Here is a 26,391-nt window from a genome sequence, read left to right as displayed (position 1 = left end):
GCCCCTGCTGCCCCACAGGCACATGAACCCTTCTGCCCACCTCCCTCGCGCACTGTCCTCCCGTGCCTCTTTCTGCCTCTGGAGCCCAGGGTTTCCAGCTGCAGCAGTGCTGCTGGGTCACTCCAGGCTTTTCTGTCACCCGGGGGCTTTCCTTCTCCATTTTCTCCTCCAGAGCCACATGGGGCTTTGCCCAAAGCCTCGGGGGCTGATGGCCACACTGGCCACACTCCACCCCAGGAGACGCAGAGCAGGGGTGTCAGGGCCATGGGTGCCTGTGGGGTGGTGCCCCAGGGGGTGACAGGGCTGTGGGTGCCCGGGGGGGGCAGCGAGCTGCATCCTGAGGGTGGGGGGCCAGTGGGCAAGCAGGTGCCGGTGGGTGCCAGCAGGGTGGTGCCCCACGGGGCGCAGCGGCAGCGGGTCCCCGCGCCATATCACGTCCCCAGTGAGTCAGCGGGTGCCAGTGGGGTGGCGTCCCGTGGGGTGGAGTGGAGTGGCACCGGGGGGGGGGGACGGGACACCGTCTTCCTAGTGCCACCGCGGGTCCCCAGCGGGTCACCCAGTGTGTGCCGGCGGGGAGGTGCCCCACGGGGCGCAGCGGCAGCGGGGTGCCAGCGGCTCCGGGTGGCACCGCGTGTCCCCAGCGCCTACCGGCGGGGCTCCCCCCCCCAGGGGAGGGCTGGCAGCGGCCTCGGGCGGGGCGGTGCCGGGGCTGGCAGCAGCGGGTGCCGGCGGGGCGGGCTCCCGCGGGGCGGCCCGGGGTGGGGCGGCGGCGGCGGCGGCGGCGGCAGCGGCTGCGGGGCGGGGAGCGGAGGCGGCGGCGGCCGGGCGCTCGGGGGCCGCCGTTACCAATCAGCACCGGGAGGAGCGGAGCCGGGAGCGGGACCGGGAGCGGGGCCGGGGCCGTGGCCGGGGCCGGGCGGGCGGCTGGCTGGCTGTGCGCGGCGCTCGGTACCGGGCGCGTCCCCTGCCGCCGCTCGCCCTCCGCGCGGCCCCGGTGGCGGCGGCGTTGGAGGCGGCGTTGGAGGCGCGCAGGGGCGCGGGATGTCCTCGTCGCCCGGCGAGGAGTGCCGCTCGCCCGTGGGGCTGGACTGCTGCAGCTGCTGCCTGGACTTGGCCAACCGGAGCGGCCCGGAGGAGGGGGCCGGGGGCGAGAACAACAACCCGGGCAGCCCCACCGTCAGCAGCTTCCGGCAGCTGCAGGAGCAGCTGGTCCGCAAGAACCTCAACACCGACAAGCTGAGCTCCATCATGCGCCAGGACTCGCTGGAGCCCGTGGTGCGGGACCCCTGCTACCTCTTCAACCAGGGCATCTGCAACAGGAACATCGACCAGACCCTGCTCTCCATCCTGCTGCTCTTCCACAGGTGGGTGCCGCCGGCGGGGACGCGTTGGGGTGGCAGGGTGCAGGTGTGTCCCGCGCCTGGTGGTGCCCGGCGTGTGGCCCCTGGCTGCGTGCCTTGGTCCCCAGCCCCGTGGTCGTCCCCCTGGCTCCGTCATTCCCGTGCAGACGCTGCCAGCAGGGCCGTGGGCAGCCGTCCTGCGAGGACAGGGGCAGCTGCTGCTCAGAGGCTGTGCCACCTCCGGAGCCACCTCTGGAGTTAGTGAGAAGATGTTGGGGGGGGAGCCCAGGAGCCCCGCTGCCAGGTTCTGCTCCTTCAGCAGCTTCCCTCACAGTAAACACAGCGGGGACAGTTTTGGCCTGGGTGGTGTTTCCCATCACCCAAGCCATGGGGCTGGTGCCATCCCCGTGGGCTGGGGATTTACACCCCCAAAGGCTGGGCAAGGGGCACCCGGAGCTACTTTAGGCATCCCCCCAAAACGCTGGTGGCCGCCTGGGTCCGGTGCTGCACCCGTGGCACCTGTGTGACCAGCGGGGCACACGCACTGCCTCATCCCACCCAGGGTCCCTGCTCCTTCTGAGCCACCCTCGGCTCCTCTGGCACTTGCATAACACGGGGCCCATGCTCAGGTGGGAAAGGAGGGGCTGGGCTGCCCGCCAAAGCACCCGGCTGCACAGCGAAGCAGCCTGGGCGGGAGGGAAATTGGGGCGAGAAGCAGAGATTTCCCTCGGCGGCATGATGCTGCAGCCAGCTGGCACCACGGGCAGGGGAGGGAGGCGAGACCATCCCCAGCGCACGCTGCGAGGGCTGGGGATCGGAGCCAAGCAGCCGGGTGCTCCCCCGGGGATGGCAGAGGCAGTGCCCGTGGGCACGGTCTGCCCGCTTTGGGACCAGTCCCTGCTGGGGCAGGACCCTGGTGAGCACCAGTTTGCTCTGCTGAGGTAGAGAGTGAGCACAGGTGCTTGGGGAGCAGGGTTTCTCCCCACTGGTGTACATCGGTGCCCCACGCTGCCCGACCCCGTCCCCTGTGCCCTGCCGGTGCCATGTCCCGGGGGCTGCGCTCGGTGCCGTTCGCAGGCAGTTGTGTGCCCACACCTCCGTTCGCTGCTGTTTTGCTCCAGCCTGAACTTTCTCCTCCTGGGGAATGCGCCAAGATACCCAAGAGGTGATAGCACACGGGGCGGGGGATTGTGGGTGCCGGAGGAACACCCCGATAACATGCCCGATAAGGGCACCCTCGCTGCTGGCACCAGGGAACTCGAACAGCTTGGTGGCCCTTGTTGTGACCGATGTGCTCCTGCACTGGCACGGGAGGAGGAGGAGGAGGAGGAGGTCGCGTGGGTGCTCGCGCTCACGTGGGGCCAAAGCCCGTGCTGGAGTCAGCACCATGCTGGGGGGCTTGGCCAACCTGCATTCAGCATTCCCAGCCTGTTTTGGGGGTTTTCCCCCAGGTTGCGTGGTCCTTGTGGGGCTCTCCGTGCTCTTTGCTCAGCGCCGGGACGCAGGAGGCAGGGATGCTCCAGCCCTTTGCTCCCGCACGCAGAGGCTCCTGCAAGAACCCCGCCTGCTCGGAGGGCACACGTTCAGAAAGGGCTTCCCCGTCCCGTGCCACCTTCCCCTGGTCCCGGGCAAGAAAATCAGAAAGAGCCAGGGCCGGGCAGGCGGCACAGACTCAGGCAGGAACCTTGCAGCCCCCGCTTTCCAAGCACGGGGTCAGGCTGGCGAGCAGGAGGCGCGCGGGGTGGCATCTGCGGCACGGCACCGCTTGTTCCCGTCCGTCTGGCGTCCCTTGGCAGCAGCGATGCCACGGCCCAAAGGGCAGCCCCGGGGAGCGCATTCCTGCCCGCCGAGTGGGTTGGAGCAACAAGGAGGCATTGAGGCAGCGGGAGCGGGCACGGGCGTGAGAGAGGGGTGGGTGTGGGACGGCGCTGCCCGGGGAGGTGGCCACGGGAACATCCCCAGCCCACCAGGACAAAGCTGCCTGCGCCTTTCCTACGAGGCTGTGGCAGAGGGGGGGTCACCGGGGTCTCAGCATCACAACCTCAAACGAGTGGGAAGCAAAAAGACCCCGTTTGCAGAGCGCAGCGGGTGCCCCGCTGGTTTTGGGGTGCACGACCAGGTGCACGTGGGCGAGGGCCACGGAGGCGTGGAGGCTGCAGCCAGCCCCAAAGCCGTGCTCCGCCGATGAGCACCGAGTTATATTTATCCGGGCACTGCACAGCGCTGGCTTCGGGACAGGAGTTTGTCACCCTCCGTCTGCGTTTATATCTGTCGGGGGCGGGGGGGTGCAGAATGGCTCTGGGGGCATTATGGGGAGCACAGGGTCCTGGAGATCAAATCCAGCCTGGCAGCTCCTGTGGGGATGGCAGCGCTATGGGACAGGTTGGGGTTAGGGTTGGGGTTGGGGTAGGGTTGGGTTTAGGGTCAGGGTCAGGGTTAGGAACCGGTTTAAGGTTTGGGTGAGGGTTAGGGTTAGGATTGGGGTTAGCACTGGGGTTAAGGTTTGTTTTAGGGTGTGTGTTACGGTTGTTGTGAGGGTTGGGATTAAGGGTGGGGTTGGATTTAGGGTTGGGTTTAAGAGTTAGGGTTAGGATTGGGTTTGCGGCTAGGGTTAGGGCGTAGGGCTAGGGTTAGGTTAGGGTTAGGTTAATGTTAGGGTTAGGTTTAAAGTGAGTGTTAGGACGAGGGTTAGGGTTGGAGTTAGGACTGGAGCTGGGCTTACAGCTGGGTTTAGGGTTAGGGTCAGGGCATGGCCTCAGGCTGTCCCCAGGTGGTGGCACATGCCCGCACGCAGCTGGTGGCCAAGGCTGGGCCGGTGGGGGACGGCAGCAGTCGCAGCTACAGGTCCTGCTCGCGGCCCCTTTGCTTTCGCCCTGTTATTGTTTGGAAATGTCAGCGAGGGCAGGGTTTCAGCGACGCGGCCCGGCTCCGAAATGCCCGGGATGCTTCGCAAAGGCCAGGCGGGGTATTAATAACAGGCTCCTCTGAAGCTGCGCAGCTCCAGCACCCGTCCTTGCCTGACCTCCTCGGGGGCGGCTGGTGGCGCTCGGCTCCTCTCCTGCTCCTGACCCCACCACCCGGCGTCTGTCCGGGCTTCTCGCGTCCGTCTGTCCGGCTTTGGGGGCTGCCAAAGCTCCCCCAGCGCCCAGAGTCCCCCACAGCGAGCGCCAAGCCCGGGTGCCACCCCTGAGAGGAGAAGCTGAAGGACTCCGTGGTTTCCTTGGGCACTGGGAAGAGGTTGCCCCGGGTGCTGCCGTGCGGCTTCCCAGCTCCTGTCCGCTCATTATTATAATGAGCTGCCTCCCAATTAGCGAGCTGGGCGCTCCTCTAACGGGCCCTGCAGCGGCACGGCCACGTCCTCTCCGTCCCTGCTTCCCCCAAAACCGGACAGGATGCTACCGGGGTGCGCTGGGGGGGCGGGCTCCGGGAGGAAGAAAGGGGGCGCGGTGACAAAAGTTGGAGAAAGAAAGGAAAATTGCAGCTCTCAGCAGGCCGGCGCTGGGGTGTGCGCTCGCACGCCAGCGCACAGAGAACTGGGAGTACGGCCAAGTACCTTTATCAGAGGAAGCAGGCCGCCCAACAGCTGGACGGGGGAGCCTGCCAGGGCCCCCCCCCCGCGCCCTCCCCAACCTCCCCCAGCCCCACGGGTCCGGGGAGTCCCCCCCGTGGCACCGTCCTCATAGGGTGGTGGGCAGGAGAGGTTCTCCTCCAGCCGTCCGCACTGCAAACCCTCTCCTGGTGTTTGTAAGGACTGCGATCACCGTCCCACGGCTCCAGGGTGCCGTGGGTTGGGGTCTAGCAAAGCCCCCAGCAGCACCTCAGAGCTTGCACACTACAGGTGCACCCCGGAGGGGTTGTTCCCTGCTCTGTGGCCACTCCTGGGGACATCTGTGAGCCCTCCGAGGTCCTCAGGATGTGGAAACCAGAGGTGGCCGGCTGGCTCAGCACGACACTGGGGATTTGGGGCTGTGAAAGGCAGGGTTTTCTTCGCTGCGTGTTTGCAAGCAGTGGCTTTTCCTCTCCCCCCTGCCCCCCCCTCTCCACTCTGACCCTTTGAGCCGGAGGTCTGGCTGTGCTGGGCAGCTCTGGCTCGCTGCCTTTCCCATATTGCTGCTCTCCAGCCTCTCCGAGGCCTGCCTATAAACATTTCCCACGCCTCAGACCCTCGGAAGGGCCTTCCTCCCATTGAACCGAGTCCTTGGAAGAGAGCGAGCCAGCCAGGAGCGCTGCCACGGAGCAGCGGGAAGGGCCTGGGGCTGGGGGAGAGCAGAAGCTGAGGCCGGAGGGCTGCTGCGAGCAGCACTCGCCGTGCAACGTGCCTGCAGGACGGGGTAGCGTGCACGCAGCAGGGGCGTGCTCGCGGGGCATGCGCGCACAAGCGTGTGCCTGCATGTGCGTGCGTGCAACTCTGTGCAAGGTGCACGCACGTGGGCTGCCAAGCGCACACGTGTGCGTGCCACAGATGCATGTGCTAGGCTTGTGTGCGTGTACACGGCACGCAGGTGTGGGGGGGGGCACGCGTGGGCTGCGAGCTGCGCCCGCGCTCGTGTGCGTGGTGCATCCTTCCCAGATGGGAGCCATCCAGAGCGATCCGCGGGGGCTTCCCTCGGTGCTGCGGTGCTGGGGGCAGCCCAGATTTTCCCGATCCACCTGGGAGGGGTGCCCCAAAGCAGCCAAGCACCCCCAGCACCGGGGCTGGGTGGGCACCCACCACGGGAGGGCCCCGGCACGGTGCCACCAAGCGCGTCCTGCCCCGCGCAGCGGCGTCCCGGGGGCTGTCACACAGAGCGCCTTTCACCCGCCTGCTCCCCAGCTCGGGGTGGCACGCTGGCCCCTGAAAGGGACAATTGAGCACGGCTGAGGTCACCCCCACCCCCCCCCCAGCGTCTGTACCCCGTGCCCGCGTCCCCTCCCCGCATCCTGAGGACGCTGCCAGCATCCCTCGGACATCGCTGCCAGCGCCGGGGCGCAGAGGGGCCGGAGAGGGGCATGGCCATCCCCCCGCCGTACTCCCCCAGCCTCTTCAGGAGGAGGGACCGGTGAGTGGGGTCCTGGGGGGGGGCACAGTGCCTTCCTGGGGGTTTTGCGTGGGTCAGGGTGCTGCTGTCACGGGGCAGTGCGCGTCACCTCCCCGCAGGGACACAGGGGGCCCCTGCGTGTGTCCCCTCCTGCGTGTGTCCCCTCCATCAGGCCAGGGCACGGTGTGCGTCCATCCTTGCAGCACCGACCCCAGATGCGGGTTTTTGGGATCAGGACTCAGCTCTTGCACCAGGGGGAACGCGGTGGGAACGGGGCTTGCACACGCGTGTGCGCACGCAGGATGCTGCCGGCTGCATCCACACACGCACCCCGAGGACCCCCCCAACCTCCCCTCTAGGACGCAGCTCCGGGGGTCCCGCAGCCCGGGACACGGGGGGGGCACCGATACGGGGCCAGGGCCGGCTCCGGCCCCGCTGCAGCCCCGGTGCCGGCCGCGGGGGGGCGGCTCCCCCCCCCCCAGGCGCGGCCCCGCCGTGCCGGGTTATGCAAGGCCGGGGCGGGGCCGCTGCTGGCCCCGGGCTTGTTTTGCGCCCCGGGGTTTGTTTTGCACTCGGGGGTTGTTTTGCACTCCCGTTTCTGTTGTGTTTGTGCCGGTGGATTAATTTTTTTTTTTTTGGTGTTTTGATTTTTTTTTTTTCTCCCCAGTCCGGTTTTGTTTTGCTCGGCGTTTTTGTTTGGGGTTTGCCCTCCCGTTTTGGGTTTGCCCTCCCGTTCTGGGTTTGCTCTCCATTTAGCTTTGCCCCCTTTTTCCCGTGCGCGCCCCCTTTCCTCTTTGCGCACCCCCTTTCCTCTTTGCGCCCCCCTTTCCCCTTGCGCACCCCCTTTCCTCTTTGCGCACCCCTTTTCTCTTGGCGCACCCATCGCAGCCCCTTTTTCTTCTGCACCACGGACCCCCCCGGGCCCTGACCCCCCAATAAGGGTCGCTCCCCCCCTCACCCCCCCATCCACTCCCCCCTGCAGGTCGGGGAGGGGGGGGACTCAGTGTACCGGGGGGGGGGGGCGCGTTGTACCGGGGCAGCCCCGCGCGTTACCGGACGTTACCGGGAGCGGCGCTGCGGGGCTGGGGGCGGCCCCCCCCGCCGACCCCGCCCGCCGCCCATATAACCGGGGGGGGCGGCGGCAGGAGCCCGCAGTGCGCCCTGGACCCTCTGTTCGTTACGCTCGCTCCTCGCCGCCGCCGTTCCCCGCAGCCATGAGCACCGGCGTGTACCAGTCCCCCATGGAGGTGGCTGTGTACCAGCTCCACAACTTCTCCATCTCCTTCTTCTCCTCTCTGCTGGGGGGGGACGTGGTCTCCGTGAAGCTGGACAACAGGTAGGGGCAGGCCTTGGGGAATGGGATTGGGAATGGGGTGGGGGGGAGCCCATGCGTTGCCCCCCTCCGCCCCTTTCCAACCTCAAGCGTTGCCTCTCCGGTGAAGGGGGAGCCTGGGGCATTGCCCCCCGTGAAATGTGGGGGCTCTGTTGGATGCCCAGTAAAGGGGGGGTGCACCCCGGTGTTTGGATCCGTGTGGGCTCGCTGCTAACGCCCTCCCTCTCCGCTCTCTTCCAGTGCCTCCGGAGCCAGCGTGGTGGCCATCGACAACAAGATTGAGCAGGCAATGGTGAGCCGCAGCCCTCCGTCACCACCGGGAGGGGTGCAGGGGGGGGTCCCACGTTCTGTGGGTGGGTGTCTCCCCTGGAGCTGGGGGTCCCCCCCGCTCCCCAGCCTGTTGCTGGGCAGAGCAGCTCCTTTGTCTGCCTGCTGCAGCTGGCAGAGCTCATTGGCTCTGGCTGCGCCGCAGTGCGCAGGGAAAAAAGGGGGGGGGGATGGATGGGGGACATGGGAAGGACCCTCCGGGGGTGTGTGGGGGACAAGCCGCGTCCCCCGGCTGCTGGGGACTTGCAGCCTGCCGGCCTTCCCCTGGGGGGGGGGGGGTGATGGATGCGGGTTCCTCTGGAGGTGGGGAGATGGGGACCCTGGGCTGGGGGGCACCGGGGTGCAGGGGATGAGGTGGGGGGGGATGTGGGGTGGGGAAAAGTCGTGGGAAGCCACCCCCCAGGGCACGGCCGTGACGGGTCCCGCTCCTTCCCCCCTGCAGGACCTTGTGAAAAACCATCTGATGTACGCGGTGCGGGAGGAGGTGGAGGTGCTGAAGGAGCAAATCAAGGAACTGTTGGAGAAAAACTCGCAGCTGGAGCGCGAGAACAGCCTCCTGAAGACCCTGGCCAGCCCCGAGCAGCTGGAGAAGTTCCAGTCGCGGCTCCCCGCCGAGGTGCTGTGCCCGCAGGAGCAGAGCCCTGGGGCGGCCCCCTCGGCCCCGCAGGCGGGGGGCTCTGCGGTGTAAGGTGGCTCTGTCCTCGGGGTGGGCAGAGCCACGGAACTCTTTCTACTTCCATCTCCTGCAAAAAAAAACCAAACAACCACCAACCAAGAACCTAAAAACCACAAAGCCGTTTTTCCGCCTCGCGCGGAGGACTGCCGGAGCCCGGCGCTGAGCCGTGCCCCCCGGGCAGAGCCAGCGGCCGCCTCCCGCCTGAGGATGCTCGACCGCCGGGGAGGTGCTGGCAGCAGCTGACCTCGCCGAAATCTGGGTGCCCCGCGGCCCCAGGGTGGGACCCCGCCGTTGGAAGGAGCGCGCCCCGAGCCCCGTGCCTTTGCTGCGCTGTTTTGTTTTCCTTTTGTTGTTGTTTTTTTGGGGGGGTTTTGGGGAGGGAGGCAGCCGAAACCTGACTCTCGAGCAGCACGGGCAGTTGTGGTTGCACGCACGTCGGCGTGGGGATTACGAGGAAAAAAAAGAGGAGGAGAAAGAAGAAGAAAAAAGCTTGTTTTACTAGTTCAGAGTCTTCTGTAGCCGTATCTATGTGCAAACATGAGCGGCACCCGCGATGCTGCGGGTGCTCGGGGCCAGCCGTGCCCTTCTCTGTACAGCTGGGGGATGTGAGTGGAGACTGGAACGACAAGCGGCTGTAACTGGGTGAACTGGGCGGCCCCAAGGAGGGAACGGCAGCGATGGGGGGGCTGCGCTCCTGCCTGCGCCCCCCCCGGGGCTCGCCGGCTTCCCGGGTGACGGGACGTCCGTGCGGACGTCAGACAGTTGGAGCGGTGACACGGTTGTGTAAATTTTATTAGAAAAGGCAATAAACTCTACTTTTTTACAGAAATGCCTCCCCGACCTCTGTGTATGTAGCTGGGGAGGGGGGCGCTGGGTGGGATGGGGCTGGAGTTGCCTGGGTGCTGCCAACCTGCTGGGTTCTGTGGTGCTGCTCCTTGCTGGCTCCCCAGCAGAGAACCCCATCTTGTGCCCTTCATTTGGGATCTTGTTCCCTTCATTTGGGATCTTGTTCCCTGGCTGGGCTGAAATGGGATTTCGGAGAGGAGAGCATCCTATGGAAGGGAAAGGCCTGATCCTATACCCATAGGATCGCTGTGCTCTCCCTCCCCAGCTCTTCCCATGGCTTCTCGCAGCCCTGATGCAATTTTTTAGCCATCCTGAAGCGCCCTGTGAGGGTCGGAGCAGGGCTGGGCGCGTGCGGTGATCCTGGATTTGGGCTTTTGGCTGGGGCCAGGTGCAGCTCCCCATGGGATTTTACACCCCGGGCCAGCAAAGGGGCTGCAGCGGTGCCCCTGGGGAGCCCACATCCTGCAGCCTCCCCTGCTGAGGGTGGCGTGGGGCAGGGCAGGGCAGTGCCGGGGCGCTTGGTGCCCTGGAAACGCGGCGCAAACACCAAAACAGCAGCCCACGCAGCCGCCGGGGTGCCCGGCCCCATAGCCCGGGGCTAGGATCTCCCCCCCCGCAACCCTTTTGGGCACCCTCGGGGACATCGTGTGGCTTGCACACGCGTGTGCAAACGCGCCCCCCCCGCCGGCTGCGCGCACGGTTGCACGCGCGCTGCAGCAAGCTTGGAAAGGGCCGGGGGGGGTGCGCGCGTATGGGGCGATCCCTTAACACACACACCCCAAAACCGCTTTCTCCAGCTACTCCTTCCCCCCCCCCGGGGGTGGGCAGAGCCCTCTGCAGCGTGGTGTGACACGGGGACAGCCAATGGCACCGCCAGCGCGGCCGCAAACCCCTCCCTGCGGCTGGCACCGGCCCCCCCGCGCCCCCTCCTTGCGCCCCCCCCTCCCAGCTCCTTAGGGCTGCGGTGTCCCCTCTGTGGGACGGGGGCTGTGTGTCCCACACCCCCAGCGGGGTCAGGCGTGGCAGCCCGGGCAGCAGAGGGTTAACTCGCCGCCTCAGGGAGTTTCCAAGAAACGGGCGATTTGTTAAAAATTTTTAAAATAACCAGAAGCGGCCGCCCCGGGGCCGAGCGGGGCTTTCCCGGCGGGATGGGATGCGGGGAGCACGGCTCCGGGTCCCCCTGCTCCTGAGGATGCTCTAGCCCCAAATGGGGAGCGGGACCCCCGCCTGGGTGTGGGATGGGGATGGGATGAGATTGGGAATGGGCCAAAAACTTCCCTAGGAGATAGAGGGTGGGGTGGGATGGGATGGGATGGGATGGGATGGGATGAGATGGGATGGGATGGGATGGGATGGCATGGGATGGGATGTGATTCTGGCTCAATCTGGGGAGACACTTCTTTACTGGGAGGGTGCCAGAGCACTACAAGAGGTTGCCCAGCGAGGACGTGCAGTCTCCTTCCCCGGAGACATTCATGACCCTGTCTGGACGCCGCCCGATGATCTCCAGAGGTCCTCATTCCGTGACTCTGTGGGATGTGATGTGGGAAAAGGGGCTTGCACCTCGCCAGCAGCTTCTCCATCCACCTCCACCTCCCCGAGGCCGCTGCCTGCCTCGTGAAGCATTTTCCTGCATTTAAACAAAAAAATCTCCCCGTTTCCTCAGGTGCCCCGAGCTTCTTCTGCCTGGCTGTGCCAGAGCCAGCGTGACTGCTCCGCGGGGTTAATGGGCCCTATTAGAGGAGATAAGGAGTCTGCCCAGCAGTAAAACCTTCCCAGGACGCCAGCTTCCTCATTCCTCACCAGAAAGGGAGAGGTGTTTAGAGGAAAACAGCAGCAGAACAAATCAATTGGTGACAAACAGCCGGGCCTCGGGGCCGGGCGAGCACCTCGGGGGACCCGCAGGGCTTCGGTGTGGGCTCGGAGCGAACGCTTCCACCCCGGGGAGCGCAGTGTAATGAATGAGCGAGGCGAGTGCCAGGGATTAGCCGGGATTTAGGGGCCTGGGGGACCTGGCCAATTTGGTTTAATTGATCATTAGAAGCAGCATTAATCCCCAGGAAAATCAGTGTGGGAAAGCCGGGCACCGGGGAGGACTTTGCTGGGGCTTGCAGGCAGACAGAAGGCAGCTCCTGCCCTGGTTCCCCCCGCCACCTCCCCAAATGTTTTGCTGACACAGCCGGCGGCCTGGTGCCACCCCCTCCGCCGCCACCCAAAATCAGGAGACACCCCGGCTCCCGGCCCTCCTCCCTGCCCGTGAGGAGCCAAAATCCGATTGCAGCTCCGGGGCTCGCCGGCACCCGGTTATTCATTCTCCCGGAGGGAGACCTTTGGACCATGCAAAGCACGGGGAGAGTCCGGGCTGGCATCCTGCCCGCTTGGGCATGGGGATTTTTGGGATGGCAGGACGCGAGCCAAGGGTTCTGCCCCAGGAGGATCCACGCTGCGGTGCCTTCTGCTTGTGCCGTGGTCCCTGGTGTCCTCCAGCAGCTCGCTGAGACCTCGCCATGGGTGTCCCCGGAGCATCTCCACCTCTATCCCCACGCTGACCCCACAGCGGTGCCGCCGGAGCAGCGTGGAGGAGCGGCCGGCGCGCCGGCTCCCGGCTTCCTCCCAATTAAACTGATTTCTCGGACGGCTCCAGCCATGCAGCAGCTTTGTAGCTGCCACCGCCGGGGTCTCCCTGCCCTCCCCGTCCACCTGCTCGCTTGTGTAATGCGTGGCCCCCAGCCCCGCCGCGGGGACATGGCCCGGCAGGGGACCGTCCCGCCCGGCCGGCCGAGAACAAGGCAGCTCCGTGCTGGGCTGCGAGCAGCGGGCGCCTCTGAAGCTGCCGCCCCGGGGCCGGCCGGTGCCAGCCCGCTGTGCCCAGGAGCCGTGGCGGCGAGCGAAGTGGCACATCAAAGCCCTCTGAGCTCAGCTCCCCGCGGCCCCCAGCCAGGCGCACGGAGAGGATTTGGCCGGGGAGGGCGGAGGGGTCTGGGGACGGGGCTCGGGGCCGTGCCAGCATCCTCCTGCTCCAAGTGTCCTGGCCGCAGGCTGGAGGAGATCCCAGCGCAGCAAAACCCCCTGCTCAGCACCCCCCAGGCAGTCCCGTGCCAAAGGCTTCAGAGGTGCAAGAGACGTGAAGCAAGGGTGCAGATCAGGCAGCATTTGGGGGTTTTGGAGCAGCAGCGCTGGGCACGGGCTAGAAAGTTGTCTCTGATGCTGCTCTCGCAGGATGGAGGAAGGAGGGGTCAGGCCGCACGAGCAGCCTGGATGGCAAAACACCAAGCCACCAGCTCTGGAAGATGAGGTAATTATTGTTATTGTTGTTCGTGCAGTCACAATAACAGCCGCTGCTTGTTGCAACCGCATCGCGGCTGGCATCACCACCGGCAAGCAGCGCCAGCACCGCGGAGCCGTGCCAGTGACACCTTGCTGCTGTGTCCCCAGCACCCTCCTGGTGGTGGTATCCTCCGGGGAAGTGTCCTGAGACGGGTGCCCAGCCCTTCATCCTATCTGGATGTTTGGCTGCGGGGCGTTTGGGATGAGGGGAAGGCGATGCTGGGGTGGCAGAGGCTGGGTGAAGCACCAGCCGTGCTCAGCTGCGCACCCCCGGGCTCTCGGTAGGACCCCGAGGCCCTGGGGGTGTCCTAAGACCCCAACCCCTGCTGTCGGGCAGCTCCACGGGGTGGCACGGAGCATCTCCCCGAACCTGGCAGCCCACCCCCGGCCCCACAGCCGTGCCCTCAGCATCTCCACAGCTTCCCCTCCCCACGCCGTGCCACCTCCCCGCACAGGGGCTTTCCAGCCCAAACCGCATCCAAGGGGAAGCAGCTCCCGGGCACATCCAAAACCAGAACACTTTCTTCCTGCTTCTGCCTTTCATTTATTTATTTATTTATTTATTTATTTATTTATTTGTGTGCTTGTTTGTTTATTTAAAGAAGCCGTCAGCCTGGAGAGCTGAAGTCCACCCGTCTGGCTCAGGTGGCCCCGTGGCACCCGACCAAGCGCCGCCACGCCGCTGCTGCTGCGCGAAGCCACGCCGGAATAACATTTGTTTTTTGTTTTTGCTTTGAGTTAGGGCTGGTCTCGTCGGGTCTTGCAGATAACGCTCCCCACGTGCCATGCGCCCTGTCCTGGAGGAGGAGCGTTTCTGGAAGCTGCCTCTCGCCTCGCCAGGAGGGGCTGGTGCCTCCCCCCCCGCCGCAAAGCCCCGGCTGCGCACCGAGCCCTGGCTGCAGCCGCTCCCAGCCCTGCCGGAGCTGCCGCTTGCCCCGCTACCATCTTTGGGTGTTTTTGGAGCCAGATGATGACTCAGGCAGCCGTTCCTGGGCAGTGTTTACACAGCAGTGACGGGAGCAGGGCTGGAAGCCGTGCCATGCCCATCCTGGCCGGTTGTGCCCGGCTCCTGCGCTCGTGCCGGTGACAGCTCCAAAGTGGGTCATTTGGGACTGCTTCACCCCCTCCCCGCAGGATCTGCGCAGCAGCTTTGCTTCCTTACCCAATGCCCGTGCTATGCAGGCCCTCACCCTGTGCTGTGCCCGTGGCAGGGCTACGTCCCCGTCATGCTGCAGGCATCCGCGGCCCCTGCTGGAGCTCATGCCATCGGGGTTTCTCGGAAACTTCTTGGCCAGCACAGTCAGCAGAAAAAGCATCCCAGTCCCATGGGGAGCCAAGGGCAGCGTGACCCACCTGGGGCTCTTCGCAGCCACAGGCATAGATAGATTTGTAGGTCTGGGGTGAAAGCAGCTGGGATGGAGCCCCTGAGAGTGAAAATCCTCCAAGCAGGCTTTCCACCTCTTTCTTGGCTTCCTGTGCGATGGGAAGCCCGGCCCTCGTGATCCCCATCCCGCATCCAGCCCTGCTGCGACAGCAGAACCGAGGCCCTGTCCCTGCCCTGCCCACAGAGCCTCGTAGCCACTGCCCAAAATAGCTGGAAAAGCCCTAAAATAACCAACCTCTGCCCACTCACTCCACTCCATGCCCCGAGGAAGGCGGAGGAGTGCGTGTAAAGCACGGGGGAGCACCAGCCCCGAAATACACCCCTGTGGGTGCTGCTGCCACGGCTCCCAAACCGCAGGGTGCAGCAGCCGCCGGTGGGTGCCGGGGGGGCCCCTTGCCACGCTCCGTGCGGCCGCACAACCCTCCGTCTGCTGACGCACGGCCTCCTCGTGGCGTGCTCGGGCTGTTTGTGTGCCCGCTGCCCCGGCTACCAGCCGCTGAGTCACCGCGCATCCTCCCCGCGTGGGAAGCACCCGGCCTCGTCTTTTCCACAGGCGCCCCACGCCTTTCGGGGTGGGGGGAGATGTCGGCGTGGGGCAGGGGGACATCCTGGGGACCAGGGCTGCCTGGCGGTGCGGGGAGCATCCGAGGGTGTTGGGGAGCAGGGATGTTGGGGGGGAGCTGCTGATGGCGTGCGCACGAGGGTGGCTGCGGGTTTGCTCCATCAGCTTCCCCCTCACCCCCTGCCCCACGTGGGGGTCCCGCCAGCCCCGTCACTTCCCGGAGCGGGGCCTTTTGGGGAAGTGAGCGTGGATGCCAGCGAGATGAGGCAGAACTTGGGCAACGGGGGTGGGCAGAACCCGTCCCTTCGTCACTTCGCGCCTCCAGCCTTACGCCAGCCCCGCTGCGGGGAAGGCAGGAGGGGTGAGGTGCCCGGCAGCGTGCCCACCCTGCTCCCCAAACCCCAGGAGGGGCAGAGCAGGAGCTGCGGTGCCAGCCCGAGCCCAGCGCCTCTCCATCCCCGGGGTGATTTGGGGGCGCAAAATGAAGCCAGAGCCCCAGCCCTGTGGCCGTGAGCCACCCCGAGGTGCCGGCAGCGTGCCCAGGGGACCAGCCCAGGGGACCCTGCTCCCTCGGGGTGGGATGTGGGGACAGCCCCCCCTGCACCAGGGCAGGGGGGTGAGCGGGTTGGGCACCAGCAGACTTCCTGCAGGCGTCACCGTCACCGCCAGCCCTTCCTCTCCCCCAGACGGACGGACGGACGGATGGACGTGGGACAGGCAGCATCCCCCACGCAAGCAGGTGCCGGCGCTGCTCCCCCTGCAGTGACCGCCCCACCGCCCAACCCTGCCCCACGGCCCCCCAGCGCGGGGCAGGCTCCAGCATCTGGAAGGGATCAGCGGCGCTGCGGGGAAAGGGGAGGGCTATAAATAGCAGCCAGTTCCCAAATCAGAGATTAAAAACAACAACAACAAATCAAGACCAGAGCACGAAGTGCTGGCGCTGCTGCCCTCCGTGTTTATACATATATATCGTTTTTTTCCCTTTTTTTTTTTTTTTTTTCCCTGTTCCTCGCTTGTTTTCCATCTTCCCTCCTCGCTGTGATGTTCCGGGGCTGTCCTCTCGCCCACTGGGCAGGCTCCCAGGGACGCATTTCTTGGAAGGTTGCAACCTCCTCCGGAGCTTGAAAACAAAGTGCGGGCAGGAACATCCCTGGACCCTTTTTCTGCTGGTTTAAGCCCAAACACGGGCTTGTTCCGCGGAGCCAGGCTGAGGGCTGGGGAGGTGGCCCTGTGTCCCACCGAGGTCACGGAGGGGAGGTGGAAACACGGGCGAGAGGAGAAACAACCCCGTGGCCCCGGAGCCGGGGCGGCGGTGTTTATCCTTGTTTTATTGCCCTTTGAAGCCGTTTCAGTGGAAGGGCTGAGGTTTGGCAGCGCCGCGATACGGCCTGGGCCAGGCCGGCGTGACACACGCCGCCTTCGTTGGGGAAATAACCTCGTAAATCTGCTTAATGCGGGCACTGAATCATTCCCGCTCCGCTCCCATTGAGCTGAGCCTTCCCTGCTTAAAAAAAAACAAAAAAAAAAACAAGGATGGTAAAAACAAGGAGCAGGGAGGATCCCTGGAGAAACAGCCTGGCTGGAGGTGGCACTGGGGGACCTTCGAGGTCCCTTCCAACCCAAACCATCCCGTGGCCCTAACGCCTGGAGGGGAGGATGTGGGGACCCCGCAGTCACCCTGCTGGCCATCGATGCCCTTCTGCAGGGCTGCAAAGTGCCCCCAGCCCCACGGGCAGCACAAATCCTCCGGAGGACGATCTCAGCCAGCACGGACCTGGGCCTTCAGGGCTTTCTTCAAGGCTTCAGGACCAGTTTTCCTTTTCGAGGCAGCGACGCAGAAACTGCGAGTTTCCTGCGTTCCCAAGCGGGGTGGGGGAAAAAAAAATAAAAGAAAAAACAAAACAAAACAACAAAACTTGGAAACTTTTCTAAATATACGCTACGAACGTCCGCAAAGGAAGCGTCGCTAGAAAATACGTGACTTAAAAGGACAAAAAGCCAAAAAAAAAACAAAACAAAACCATGACGTCCTCGGGATTACGCACGGTGCATCTCAGCCCCTCTACGTGCCCGGCTCGCAGCATCCCGAGGCTCTCGCAGCCGAGGCAAGGAAAGCCCGGGCTGAGCCCTGGCTCTGCTGACACAGCACGAAGCGGGGAGAGCTGCGCTGGGCTGAGTTCAAGGTCGAGGGCTGTAAATTCCTGGTTATTTTTAGCTGCGGGATAGCAGCTGGCGGAAAACAAGAGGAAGAACAGCTGGGATGCAGGGAGGGAGAGGGGGGTGCGAGGAAGGTGGCTGGTTTGTCGCCTGAGATGAGGGTGAGACCTTCGGGGATGGAGGGGAGAGATTTTGGGGGCGGTGGCCGGGGGCTCCCACCTACCGTGCAGACGCAGGTGTGAGGGCACCGTGGTGGGGCAGGGAGCATCCTCGGTCAGCATCCCACGGCCACGGTGTCCCCTGCGCCCAGCCAAGGCACCCAGGCTGCCCAGAGCACGACCGTGCCATGGGACGTGTCCCCGAGCACCACGGCCCCGTCACGGGCTGGGGACACGGGTGTCCCTCCCCACCGAGCGGTGCCAGCCCTGGCAGCAGGATGCAGGCACGTGAGCAGCTCCTCCGTGCCCTGGCTGCCTCCAGCGCGAAAAATGCAGCGTGAGACCCCGTGTCGGGAGCCAGCCACTGCCGGCGGCGCACAAAGAGCCCCTTCACCGGCCCAGGAATGAGAAAACTGGGACGAAAACTGGGACGGGGGACAGCCGGGGTGCCGCAGACAGAAAGGCCTTTGTGCAACGGCCACCACCCAGCAGCGTCTCCACGGCCCCCACGGCCACACCACCTCGGCTCCCCCTCCACGATGGGGTCTGCAGCTGTGCGGCACCCTTGGGGTGAGGCTGCGGGGTGCTGGGGTGGCTGGCACCCGCTGAGAGCTGGGATGCTGGAGAAAAAAACCTCCAGAGGCTCGCCCTCACCACCACGGGAAGGTTGGCATCTCCGAGGTCTCCCCTAGTGAGATGCTCCCAAAGGGCCTCGTGGCACCCCCAAAGGGTTTCATCCCTCAAGGAGGACTCCGAGGGAACTACAGAAGCCAGCTCCATGCCCCGAGGGCACTGCGGGGTGGACGTGCTCTCCTGCCAGCAGCCAGCGCTGTTGTTGCAACCCCCTTGTTTTGGGTTTTATGTAAGCGGGGAACCCAACCCTGCTCCGGGACATGGTGAAATTGCAGCCGTACGGAAACAATTAGAAAGGGGAGGGATAAGGAAGAAGCTTGGCTTTACGGGCACAAAGAAGAAAACAGAGCCCGTCAGCCAGCCCAGATCCGTCTGTGCTGGGAAAAAGTAGCCCACGAGCGCGAGAAGGATGGGACCCACACCATGGGGGCTGGGGCCGAGGGCTTTGCTCGGGGCAGGTCCTGCTGCACTGGCAGGAGAAGGCTCTCGAGGAGATGCTGCCTCACTGAGGATGCCTCTCTCGCCAAGCTGGAGACCTTAAGAAAGGCCGAGGCAATGGCACACCGACCCCAAAAGATTTGCTGGGATCCCCTCCACCGAGGAACCTATGGGTCCTCGCTCTGTCCCATCATCTGGGGAGCGTGTCCTCTCCGTGGGGTGGAGGACAGGGCGAGCGCCTTGTGCCTGGGGTCGTCACCCCTCCAGCAGCTCTGGGTAACAGCAAACACCCCTCCAGGCACGGTCCTGGCTCGGGACCAGCCTCGCAGCTCAGAGCAGCCTCTCCAAGCTGCAGGGCTCGTCGACAGGGCAAGCTCGCCACCAAAACCGCTGGAGAAAGGCACCCCGTGGGCATGGCGCGCTCCGAAGGCAAAGTGGTTTTATCCCCCGTCCCCGTGGTGAGTCAGCTTTTACGACACCGCATCGGGAGAGCTTCACCCTCTCCTTTTAGGACAGGGGGGACGCGGGAGACAGCCGGGAGCTTTGCAGCAGGGTGCTGGCCGCGCTGCTCAGCCGGGGAAAGTCTGATGCAAGCACGCAGGGAACTTGCTCCGCTGGCAACTTCCACCACGTCTTTCATCAGCAGCCCTCTGGGGCGGGAGTCCCACGGAGTAAATACCTGGGATGTGCTGGGGAACAGCTAATCCTGGGTTTGCCCTGCCCGGCAGGGGAGGAGGAGCAGGGCAGGTGAGATGGGGCTTGGGGCGCTGGCTGCTTCCCTGCGCGCCTGCTCGGGCTGAAACCCCTGCCAGATAAAAAAAAAAAAAGCCAGCTCTTGAGGCCAGGAAACTGCAGGGCTTGGAAAAATCCAACGCCAGGGTGGCCAGAGCCCACTCGAAGCTCCAGCACGAAGCATCGCCTCCTACCCCAAGGTGTGCCCGTGCCAGACCCAGCTCACATCCCCATGGCCAGCACCGTGCTGGAGACGCAGCCCGACACCTCCTACACCCACCGCTGCCAACCCTGTGCCCAAATCTTCAACAGCTCTGGCCTGGCTGCTTGCTCCTAAAATACCCCAAAACATCCCTCTGGGGTCAGCAGACCGGCCCGTGGGCCTCATGGGGTGACCAGACTGACCTCCCAGCCCAACCACCCCTTTGGCTTATTCAGGTGGCTGTTTCCATTCCCTGTCCCCTCCCCTGTCCTTGGGTTTAGGGTCGGAAATGATGGATGCTTTCCTTAGTTCCAAATCTGAACATTGTTTTCTTCTGCGCCTCTTTTGGTTTTGTTTCCTTTTTTGTGGAAAATTCCCAGCGCTCGCCTGTCTCGGGGGCCAGGCAGGGAAGTGAAAGCGAACGCTGCGCTCAGCTGAGCCCGGGGAGGCTGGAGGAGCTGGAAATTTGAAGCACAGGCTGACCCCGAGCGCTTTCCACATCCTACAGCCAACCCCCGGCTGAGCCTTTTGCAGCAGCCAGGTGTCTTTGTACCATCTCCCAGTTCCTCCTTCCCAGCTCGCTATTTCCTATGAGCTGCAGGAGTCCTGGAGCGACCTGACCCGGCACAACCGGGTGCCTCAGGGAACCACTTTGTCCTTTGAAATACCCAAAACTCTGGGCCCCCTCAGTGCGATGGGGAGAGCATCCTGCAAGAAAGTCCGGGAGGAGCTGGGGCGAGCGCAGCCGGTGGCACGAAGCCACGGGTTGGGTTTTTTGGGGCATCGGGGCACCCTGTCCCCCACCGTGTCCCCCACACCGGCCCCTCTGTGGCCAGCCAGAAGTCACCTCCTGCTTTCGCTCTGGCTGCCCGAGGGGCCTCGTGCTCTTGCCCTCAAGGTCTGGAGAGGAATCACTCCCAACCCGGCTCGTGAGGGGGCACGGGACCTTTGGTGCTCCCCACCTTTGGGGGACATCTTCCGTGTGCCCTCTCCGGGCTCCCCGCAGCCCCGTTACTGCCGTTGCGGAGGCAGCGGGCTGGGGCCATGCCCAGGAGCTCGGGCTGGCTGCTCCCCAGATAATTATAGCTCGGCTGTTTATATACCCCGTCCCGCGGCCGCAGGAAGGAAGGCTGCAGGGCTGCGTAACCGGGCTCCCCACCCCTTTCCCACTTCCCCCTCCCACCCGCACCCCCGCGTGTGAACCCGGCACTTGTGACGCCGCGGCGCAGCCCAGTGCTTCCGAGCCCCGTTTCCCCTTTCTCGTAGGGCTCCTCGTGGCACCGTGCACCGGGATGTCTCCAGGCTGTACCGGGCATGGTGGGGTCCCACCATATCCCACCATGTCCCACCATGTCCCACCATGTCCCACCACCGCCGCAGGTGCTGCAGGCTGCCCACAGCGTCTCCATGAAGGTCCCTCCACCCTCCATCCCCAAATGTAGGATCAGCTCGGCCATCCCAGCTTGTTTTGAGCAGGACCAAGCAGAGCACAGTGCTGCACAGCCTGCTTGGCTGCAGAAATGGGAACGGGAACGGGAACGGGGATGGGAACGGGAACGGGGATGGGGATGGGGACGGGGACGGGGACGGGGACAGGAACGGAACGGGCTGTGCCTGCACCACACCACAAGCCAGCTGTGACCAAGCCAGCGCTTTCTGTGTTTGTTTGGGCTGTTAGATAACTTCGAAAGCAGAAGCTGGAAGGGCTGGCGGCTGAACAGTTTGTTCTTTCTGACTTCTGCGTGCCGGTTTCTTCAAACCACAGCGCCTCAGCGATGAGATGCTGAAGCCGCAGCCCAGCTGTGCCCGCTCAGGGAGCCACGCGGTGCAGAGCTCCTCCGTGTCCCCCGGTCCCCTCCTGCAGAACCTGCCCTTGCTCCGTGCCCAGCCCCTTGCTGCCCGGGCACTGCACCTTTTTGGCACCGCAGTGAGGGGCTCTCGCCCCTTCTGGCCACGCTCCCAGCCCCAGGGCGAGCTTGTTCAGGCTCCGTGCCCTCTCCACCCGGTGCCCACCGACGTGGGGAAGCACCCTCCAGCTCCAGGGCTGGCACAAGACCTGCTCTCGGTGCTCAGGGCACGGATCACCATGGTCCAGCAACACGCCGTCCCCATGGGGGGCCGAGCAAGGAAGCCCCACAGCTTGCTTGAGCGATGGAGGGAGGGGTGAAAACTCTTCCCAGCAGGGCTTTAAAGCTCCCAGCAAGCGCAGGAAGGCAGGGGCTCGCCGTCACCGAGGCCAGGGCATCCTGGGGAGCTGCACAACCTCAACGGCTCGCCACCGAGCGTGCTGGGGAAGAGGCAAGATCAGAGGCAGGAGGAAAGCTACAGGCTCGTGCGCTTTCCTGTGGTGTCGGGGCAGGCTTGTTTTTGAGCTGCCGAAGAGGAAGCTCAAGCTCAGGCTCCAGCTCTGCTTTTGCACCTTCCCGTGCCAGGAGCGTCCTGGCTGCTCCGTCCCCGCTGCTGGCCCAGCCGCTGGTGATGCTCTCTGCTCGCTCCTGGCTTCCACCTCGGGAGCCCCAGGCTGTGGACCCAATGTGGAATTGGTAAAAACCAGGGGTGAAAACCCAGCCCGTAGGACTTAAAAGCAGGGAGATCTCCCCGGGGAGGTTCTTCAGCCTCAAGTCCCCTCTTGCTCCCAGCCGTGCGGTCCAAAGGCCGCGGCCGTCCTTGCGCAGGGGACAAGGAGCACAGCCCAAGCTGTTTATTCACCACTTTGCTCCTCGCAGGGAGGAGCGAGGCAATGGCACGCCGGGCGAGATAAGGCATGGCTGCTGCAGCTGCGCTCGCCGGGAGCCTCGTCCTCCACTCCGGGCCCACAGGTGCATTTGAGGTCAGGCAGAGGAGAGGCTGCCAACTGCGGCACAGCCCGGACTCGCCGCTCTCTGCAGCGGGGAGGGCACGGCGAAGCTCCCAGCCACCTCCAGCAGGCTGCTGGTGGCCCAGGAATCCACCTTTGCACAGCAGCAGGGGGTCGGGACGTGCCACGGGGGCCGCCCTCTGTAAATGGGAGCACTGGGACACTGGGGTGGGCGTCCTCGTCACCGCGCTGCCCCGGATGGGTGCGCAGCGGGACGCGCGGCTCCGGCACAGCACGGGACCACGGTTCTCACGAGTGCAGCCAGCCACATGAGCAGGCAGCTGGGAACTCGGTGGCCGGGGCTGGCTCCCTGCAAGCAACGTTATTTATAACTCTCAGTTCCTCTCTTCTTGCTGCCGGGTGGCAACTGGTTCTGCTGTTGGCCGAGCAATATATATATATATATATATTATTTTTTTTACCTCCACTATTTCTAGGCTATTTTTGGCCTCCTTGCTGCGGGTGCTTTCAAAGAGCAGGTAGCTTGCTTCGTGTGCCCAGAGGAAGAGGAGGGATGTATGGGGAAGGCTTCCCAGACCAGGTGGGGGAAGCAGGCACCTGTAGCATCAGCTGCGTGCCAAGGAGCTGGGGCGCAGGAGGGGCAGCCTTTTCCTGAGGGTGCCACGATGGCCACGTCCTCCCGAGCATGCCAGCAGCACCAGCCCCTGCGCATGCTGCAAGAGCACATCTGCACCCTCATCATGAGGAAGTGCAGTGTGGGGAGGAGGAGAGAGAAGCAGGCCAGGGGTACTGTGGCTGCGACCCCTAAAAAAGCCACCTCGTCCCAACGGGCCTGAGTCAGAGCTCCGTAACGGGGCAGGGAGGCCGGGCCCTGAGCCACACAGAAAGCCTTGAGAAGCTCAGAAAGAGCCAGAGGCTGCTGCAGGACAGACGCCCACCTCGGATCTCGGCCAGCTCGAACCTTCCAGGCTGTTCTGCCGAGCTGGAGCCCTGTCCCTGGAGCTCTGCAAGGACTTGGCTTGCACAAGCACGAACCTTTTCCCTTCCCGGGGTCACGAGACCCAAACAGCCCCGACCAGGAGCTGTTTTTCTTTTGCTTTTTTTTTTTTTTTTTTTTTTTTTTTTGCTGTATCAGGATCTTGCTGAGACAGGCGGTGTTCCCAGCGAGCGGGTCATGTTTGCGCAGCGGTTTGTAAATGCAAACCCTTATGTAAGAGCGCGGGGTGGCTGCGGGGGCTCGGCCGCCCGCGCGTGCGCATGTGCAGGGCGCGCCGCCTGCGCCGCTGCCGCTGCTGCCACCGGGTCCCCGGCTCTCGAGGTGCACGGCGTGCGCACGAGGTGTCCCCTGCGGCAGCCTCTGCTCGGGGTGTGAAGGGCTGCACGCCCGCCGCACGCTCCCCCGGGCGCTTCCAGCAGCAGCGCTCCCCCTCCGCCACCTGGCCCCGCTGCCAAAAATGCCTGTGCTTGCTCCAGTAACCCAGCTCCTGAAGGTCGCTGGCTCGAGGCCGGGCTCGCGTCCCGGCTGCCTGTTTTTATTATTGATTGTCCTTATCATCGCTCGGCGAGTACACCCTGTCCCCTGCACGCCTGCTGCTTCTCCTGCTGCTTTTTGCCCGAGCTCTGTCTCTCCCCGGTGGGCAACCTGCGAGGACTGCGCTGCCTGCCCCGGGTGGTGCCGGCGGTCAGCCCGGTGTCACCGGTGTCACCGCTGGGAGAAACCTGTGAATCAGCACTTGCTGATCCACTGGGAAAACCTGCCTTTGGGGGACCATCAGTCTTTTTTTCTCCTCCATCCTCCTGCCTCCAGCGGCTCCTCTCGCTTCTCCGGCCTCAGCAGACACCCCTGCCACAAGCCAGGTCTGGCTGTCCATGCCATCCCCCTGTCACCGTGTGTGGCACACCGCCAGTGCCACCAAAATGTGCCTGCTCCCTGCCTGTCGTGCCCACGCTTGATGCTGCCAGGGCATCTCCAGAGCGGTCCCACTGCCTGCGAGCAGGGGACGATGCAAGGATGTCCACAGCACCTGATGGCAGGGGAGGGCGCAGGGACGCCGGGGTGGCAATGCCCCTCTGCCAGGCAGGGGCAAGCCCAGGAAGCAGCAAAAGAGAGGAAGAAAGAGAGGAAAGGGAGAAACAGAAACAGAAAGAGAAACAGAAAAGGAAACAGAAAGAAGTGAAAAAGAAAGAGAGAGAGAGCAAGAGAGAGAGCAGATGGAAGAGAGGGAGGGAGAAAGGGAGGAAGGGAGGGAGGCTGGAAGGTTGTAACTCCCTGCACCACATCTGCAGCGAGCCACGTGCTGATGGAGCCCACCAGCAAACCCAGCGGCTGGACACCGAGCTCCGAAATGCTTTCCCAGGGGAACGGCCAGGATCCATGGGGAGGAAAACCCCATGCTACTCCAGGGCTGGCTGTCACGGGGAGCATGGGGCACCCCAGCCGTCCCCGCGTGCGTCCTGGTGCCAGCTGCTTTCCCCACACTGCTGAGCCCCTCGTGCCAGGGCTCAGCAGCTGCCGACTTACAAATGTTGCCCCAGAGAATCCCATTTCCTTGCTGCCCAGCAGCTGTGGGTGCCCCGCTTGCCCCTGACTATCTGCAGGGGCCAGCAGGCTTCCCAAACATCCCGTGAGCTCCTCCTTGACGAGCCCAGCCTGCCTGCAGCAGAGCCTGGCTGTTACGAGCACGTTCGGGCTGCACGGCAGACGATGTGACCTGCAGCTCCAGGACGTGAGCCGGTCAAATTAAATTGGGTTTTAGCACGCTAATTGCCATGTATCAGCCAGCACGTGATGCAGCACACCCTTTTCATCCCGCAAACCCGCTGCTCTTTGAGAGGTTTCCAACGTGCCAGAAGACACAGCAGAAGGAGAAGGCAGAGCCAGGGCCCCAAGGGGATGCTTGGGTCACCTTGGGCACGGTGGCATCCCAACCCAGCCCTCTGGGGGTGCCACCGTGCCCAAGGCAATGCAGCCACCCCTTGCCTTGCCCCGTGCGTGGGGCTGCATGGCAGGGCTTATAGGGCCAGACAGGGACACCAGTAAACAGGTCTGCACCTTGCTGGGGACAATCCCCAGCGGGGTGAGATGCACTTTCCGGAGAAGAGTGGAAAATTCCTCTTGCTGTGCCGGGCACTCCCTCAGCCCAGCACATCAGCTGTTGTCTCGCAGGACTTGGCATGCCCCGCAGTGTTTATCAACACCGTTGCGCAAGGGCCGTGGCACACAGCTTGGCAGGGCCGCGTGGGCCGCTTGGGCAACCGGCTCTGCCGAAAGCCAGAGCACTTGGGAAAGAGTCCTGCAGCCTGCACGGGAGGCGAGACACGCCTGGCAGTCCGGCACGGTGTCGTCAACATGACGGCCATGGGCACCGGATGGCTGTCAGCGTTGTCTGCACCCTGGGGTTCGCTCCATCTCGTGTGACTCTCCCAGCACGTCCACAAGCACGAGGTGGTGCCATTCTCTTCGGCTCTGGGGCCCACAGAGCAGGCACCAGCTCCAGAACCCATCCATCTCCAAGCCACTTCGGTGTCCAGAGGGCTCCGTATGCCTCCAGACACCTCTCCGTGGGTCTGGTTTCATCTGGCAGGGCTGTGAAGGACCTCAGTGTGTTGGTGCCCCCTTATCCAAGGTGTGTGGCTCCCTTCTCACCGAGGAAACCCCTCTGAGGGGCTGGGGGCACCAGGAGGAGCATGGACACCACAACAGCACATCTGGGCTGCTCCGTGGGTGCAGCTGAGCACCAGCACTTTTTAACTTCAGGTGTGCAGAGCTGGCACGGTCCCCTGGGGCAGAGGAGGAGGATGGTGGCTGGGGGGCAGAGGGGACATGAGGCTGAGATGGGGGGGGCAGCAAGCGGGCAGCCCCAGGACGCAGTGGCAGTGGCAGGCAGGGCGGTGGGAGCTGGAGGTGTTGGCCAGGAGGCTGCTGAGAAGGAGCAGCACCACGAGCAGCGTTCCGCACTGCCAGAGACACCCTGGAGCCCAGGAAATTCCTCGGCTGTTTCTCAAATCCCAAGGTGCGCCCCAAAGCCCGGCTGGAGCCAGAAAGGGCTGGCAGGTTCGTGGGGGTGGGTGCCAACCCCCACGGGGCAAGGAAGCAAAGCGTGGTCCCTCTGCACCCCCTCCAAGGGGCCGGCAGCTCCTCCGGGCACGAAAGGCACAGGGACCGAGGAGGGGGCTGCCCGGACAGGGGTCCCATGGGGAAGAAGGGCAGCAGCCCCCTAAATTCAGCACCACGCAGACCCTTCCCCAAGCCTCCGGGCAGCTGGAGCCGCGGCGGAGAAGCAGGCTTCGTGCAAAGCCGGCCAAGAAGTTAGTCGGAGCAGAGGCATGCGTAAACATTTGGTTTCACCGAGGGCTCCGGGCGAACACAGTGTACCCTGGCTCCACGCAGCGGGAACAGCTGTGGCCCTGCGGGGCCCGGAGGCACCAAACCACGGTGGC

At 64.5% G+C, this 26,391-nt stretch overlaps 1 protein-coding gene and 1 long non-coding RNA gene across 3 annotated transcripts; one reads left to right on the top strand and one right to left on the bottom strand.

The window, feature by feature from the left end:
* The first annotated feature begins 771 nt into the window (after nt 1-771).
* TSC22D3 (TSC22 domain family member 3) lies at nt 772-9,523 on the top strand. Of its 2 annotated transcripts, none has more exons than XM_068696845.1 (3): nt 772-1,364; nt 7,932-7,983; nt 8,461-9,523. In XM_068696845.1, the coding sequence occupies exons 1-3, from the start codon at nt 1,042-1,044 to the stop codon at nt 8,704-8,706; spliced, it is 621 nt and encodes a 206-aa protein (XP_068552946.1). In that variant the 5' UTR covers nt 772-1,041; the 3' UTR covers nt 8,707-9,523. The 2 variants fall into 2 exon arrangements, with proteins under 2 accessions (XP_068552946.1, XP_068552947.1); XM_068696846.1 differs by lacking the exon at nt 772-1,364 and adding an exon at nt 7,477-7,694.
* Nucleotides 9,524-13,406: 3,883 nt separating this feature from the next.
* On the bottom strand, nt 13,407-15,109 carry LOC137863591 (uncharacterized). Its single transcript, XR_011100981.1, has 2 exons — nt 14,058-15,109; nt 13,407-13,664 (listed from the first exon to the last, which is right to left on the bottom strand). It is a non-coding gene; the product is annotated as an uncharacterized lncRNA (long non-coding RNA).
* Nucleotides 15,110-26,391: the final 11,282 nt, after the last annotated feature.

The sequence above is a fragment of the Anas acuta genome, chromosome 13, assembly GCF_963932015.1.
Source record: "Anas acuta chromosome 13, bAnaAcu1.1, whole genome shotgun sequence".
Taxonomy (NCBI): domain Eukaryota; kingdom Metazoa; phylum Chordata; class Aves; order Anseriformes; family Anatidae; genus Anas; species Anas acuta.
The sequence above is the reverse complement of the archived record's forward strand: the minus strand, read 5'-3'. Positions and strand labels throughout refer to the sequence as shown.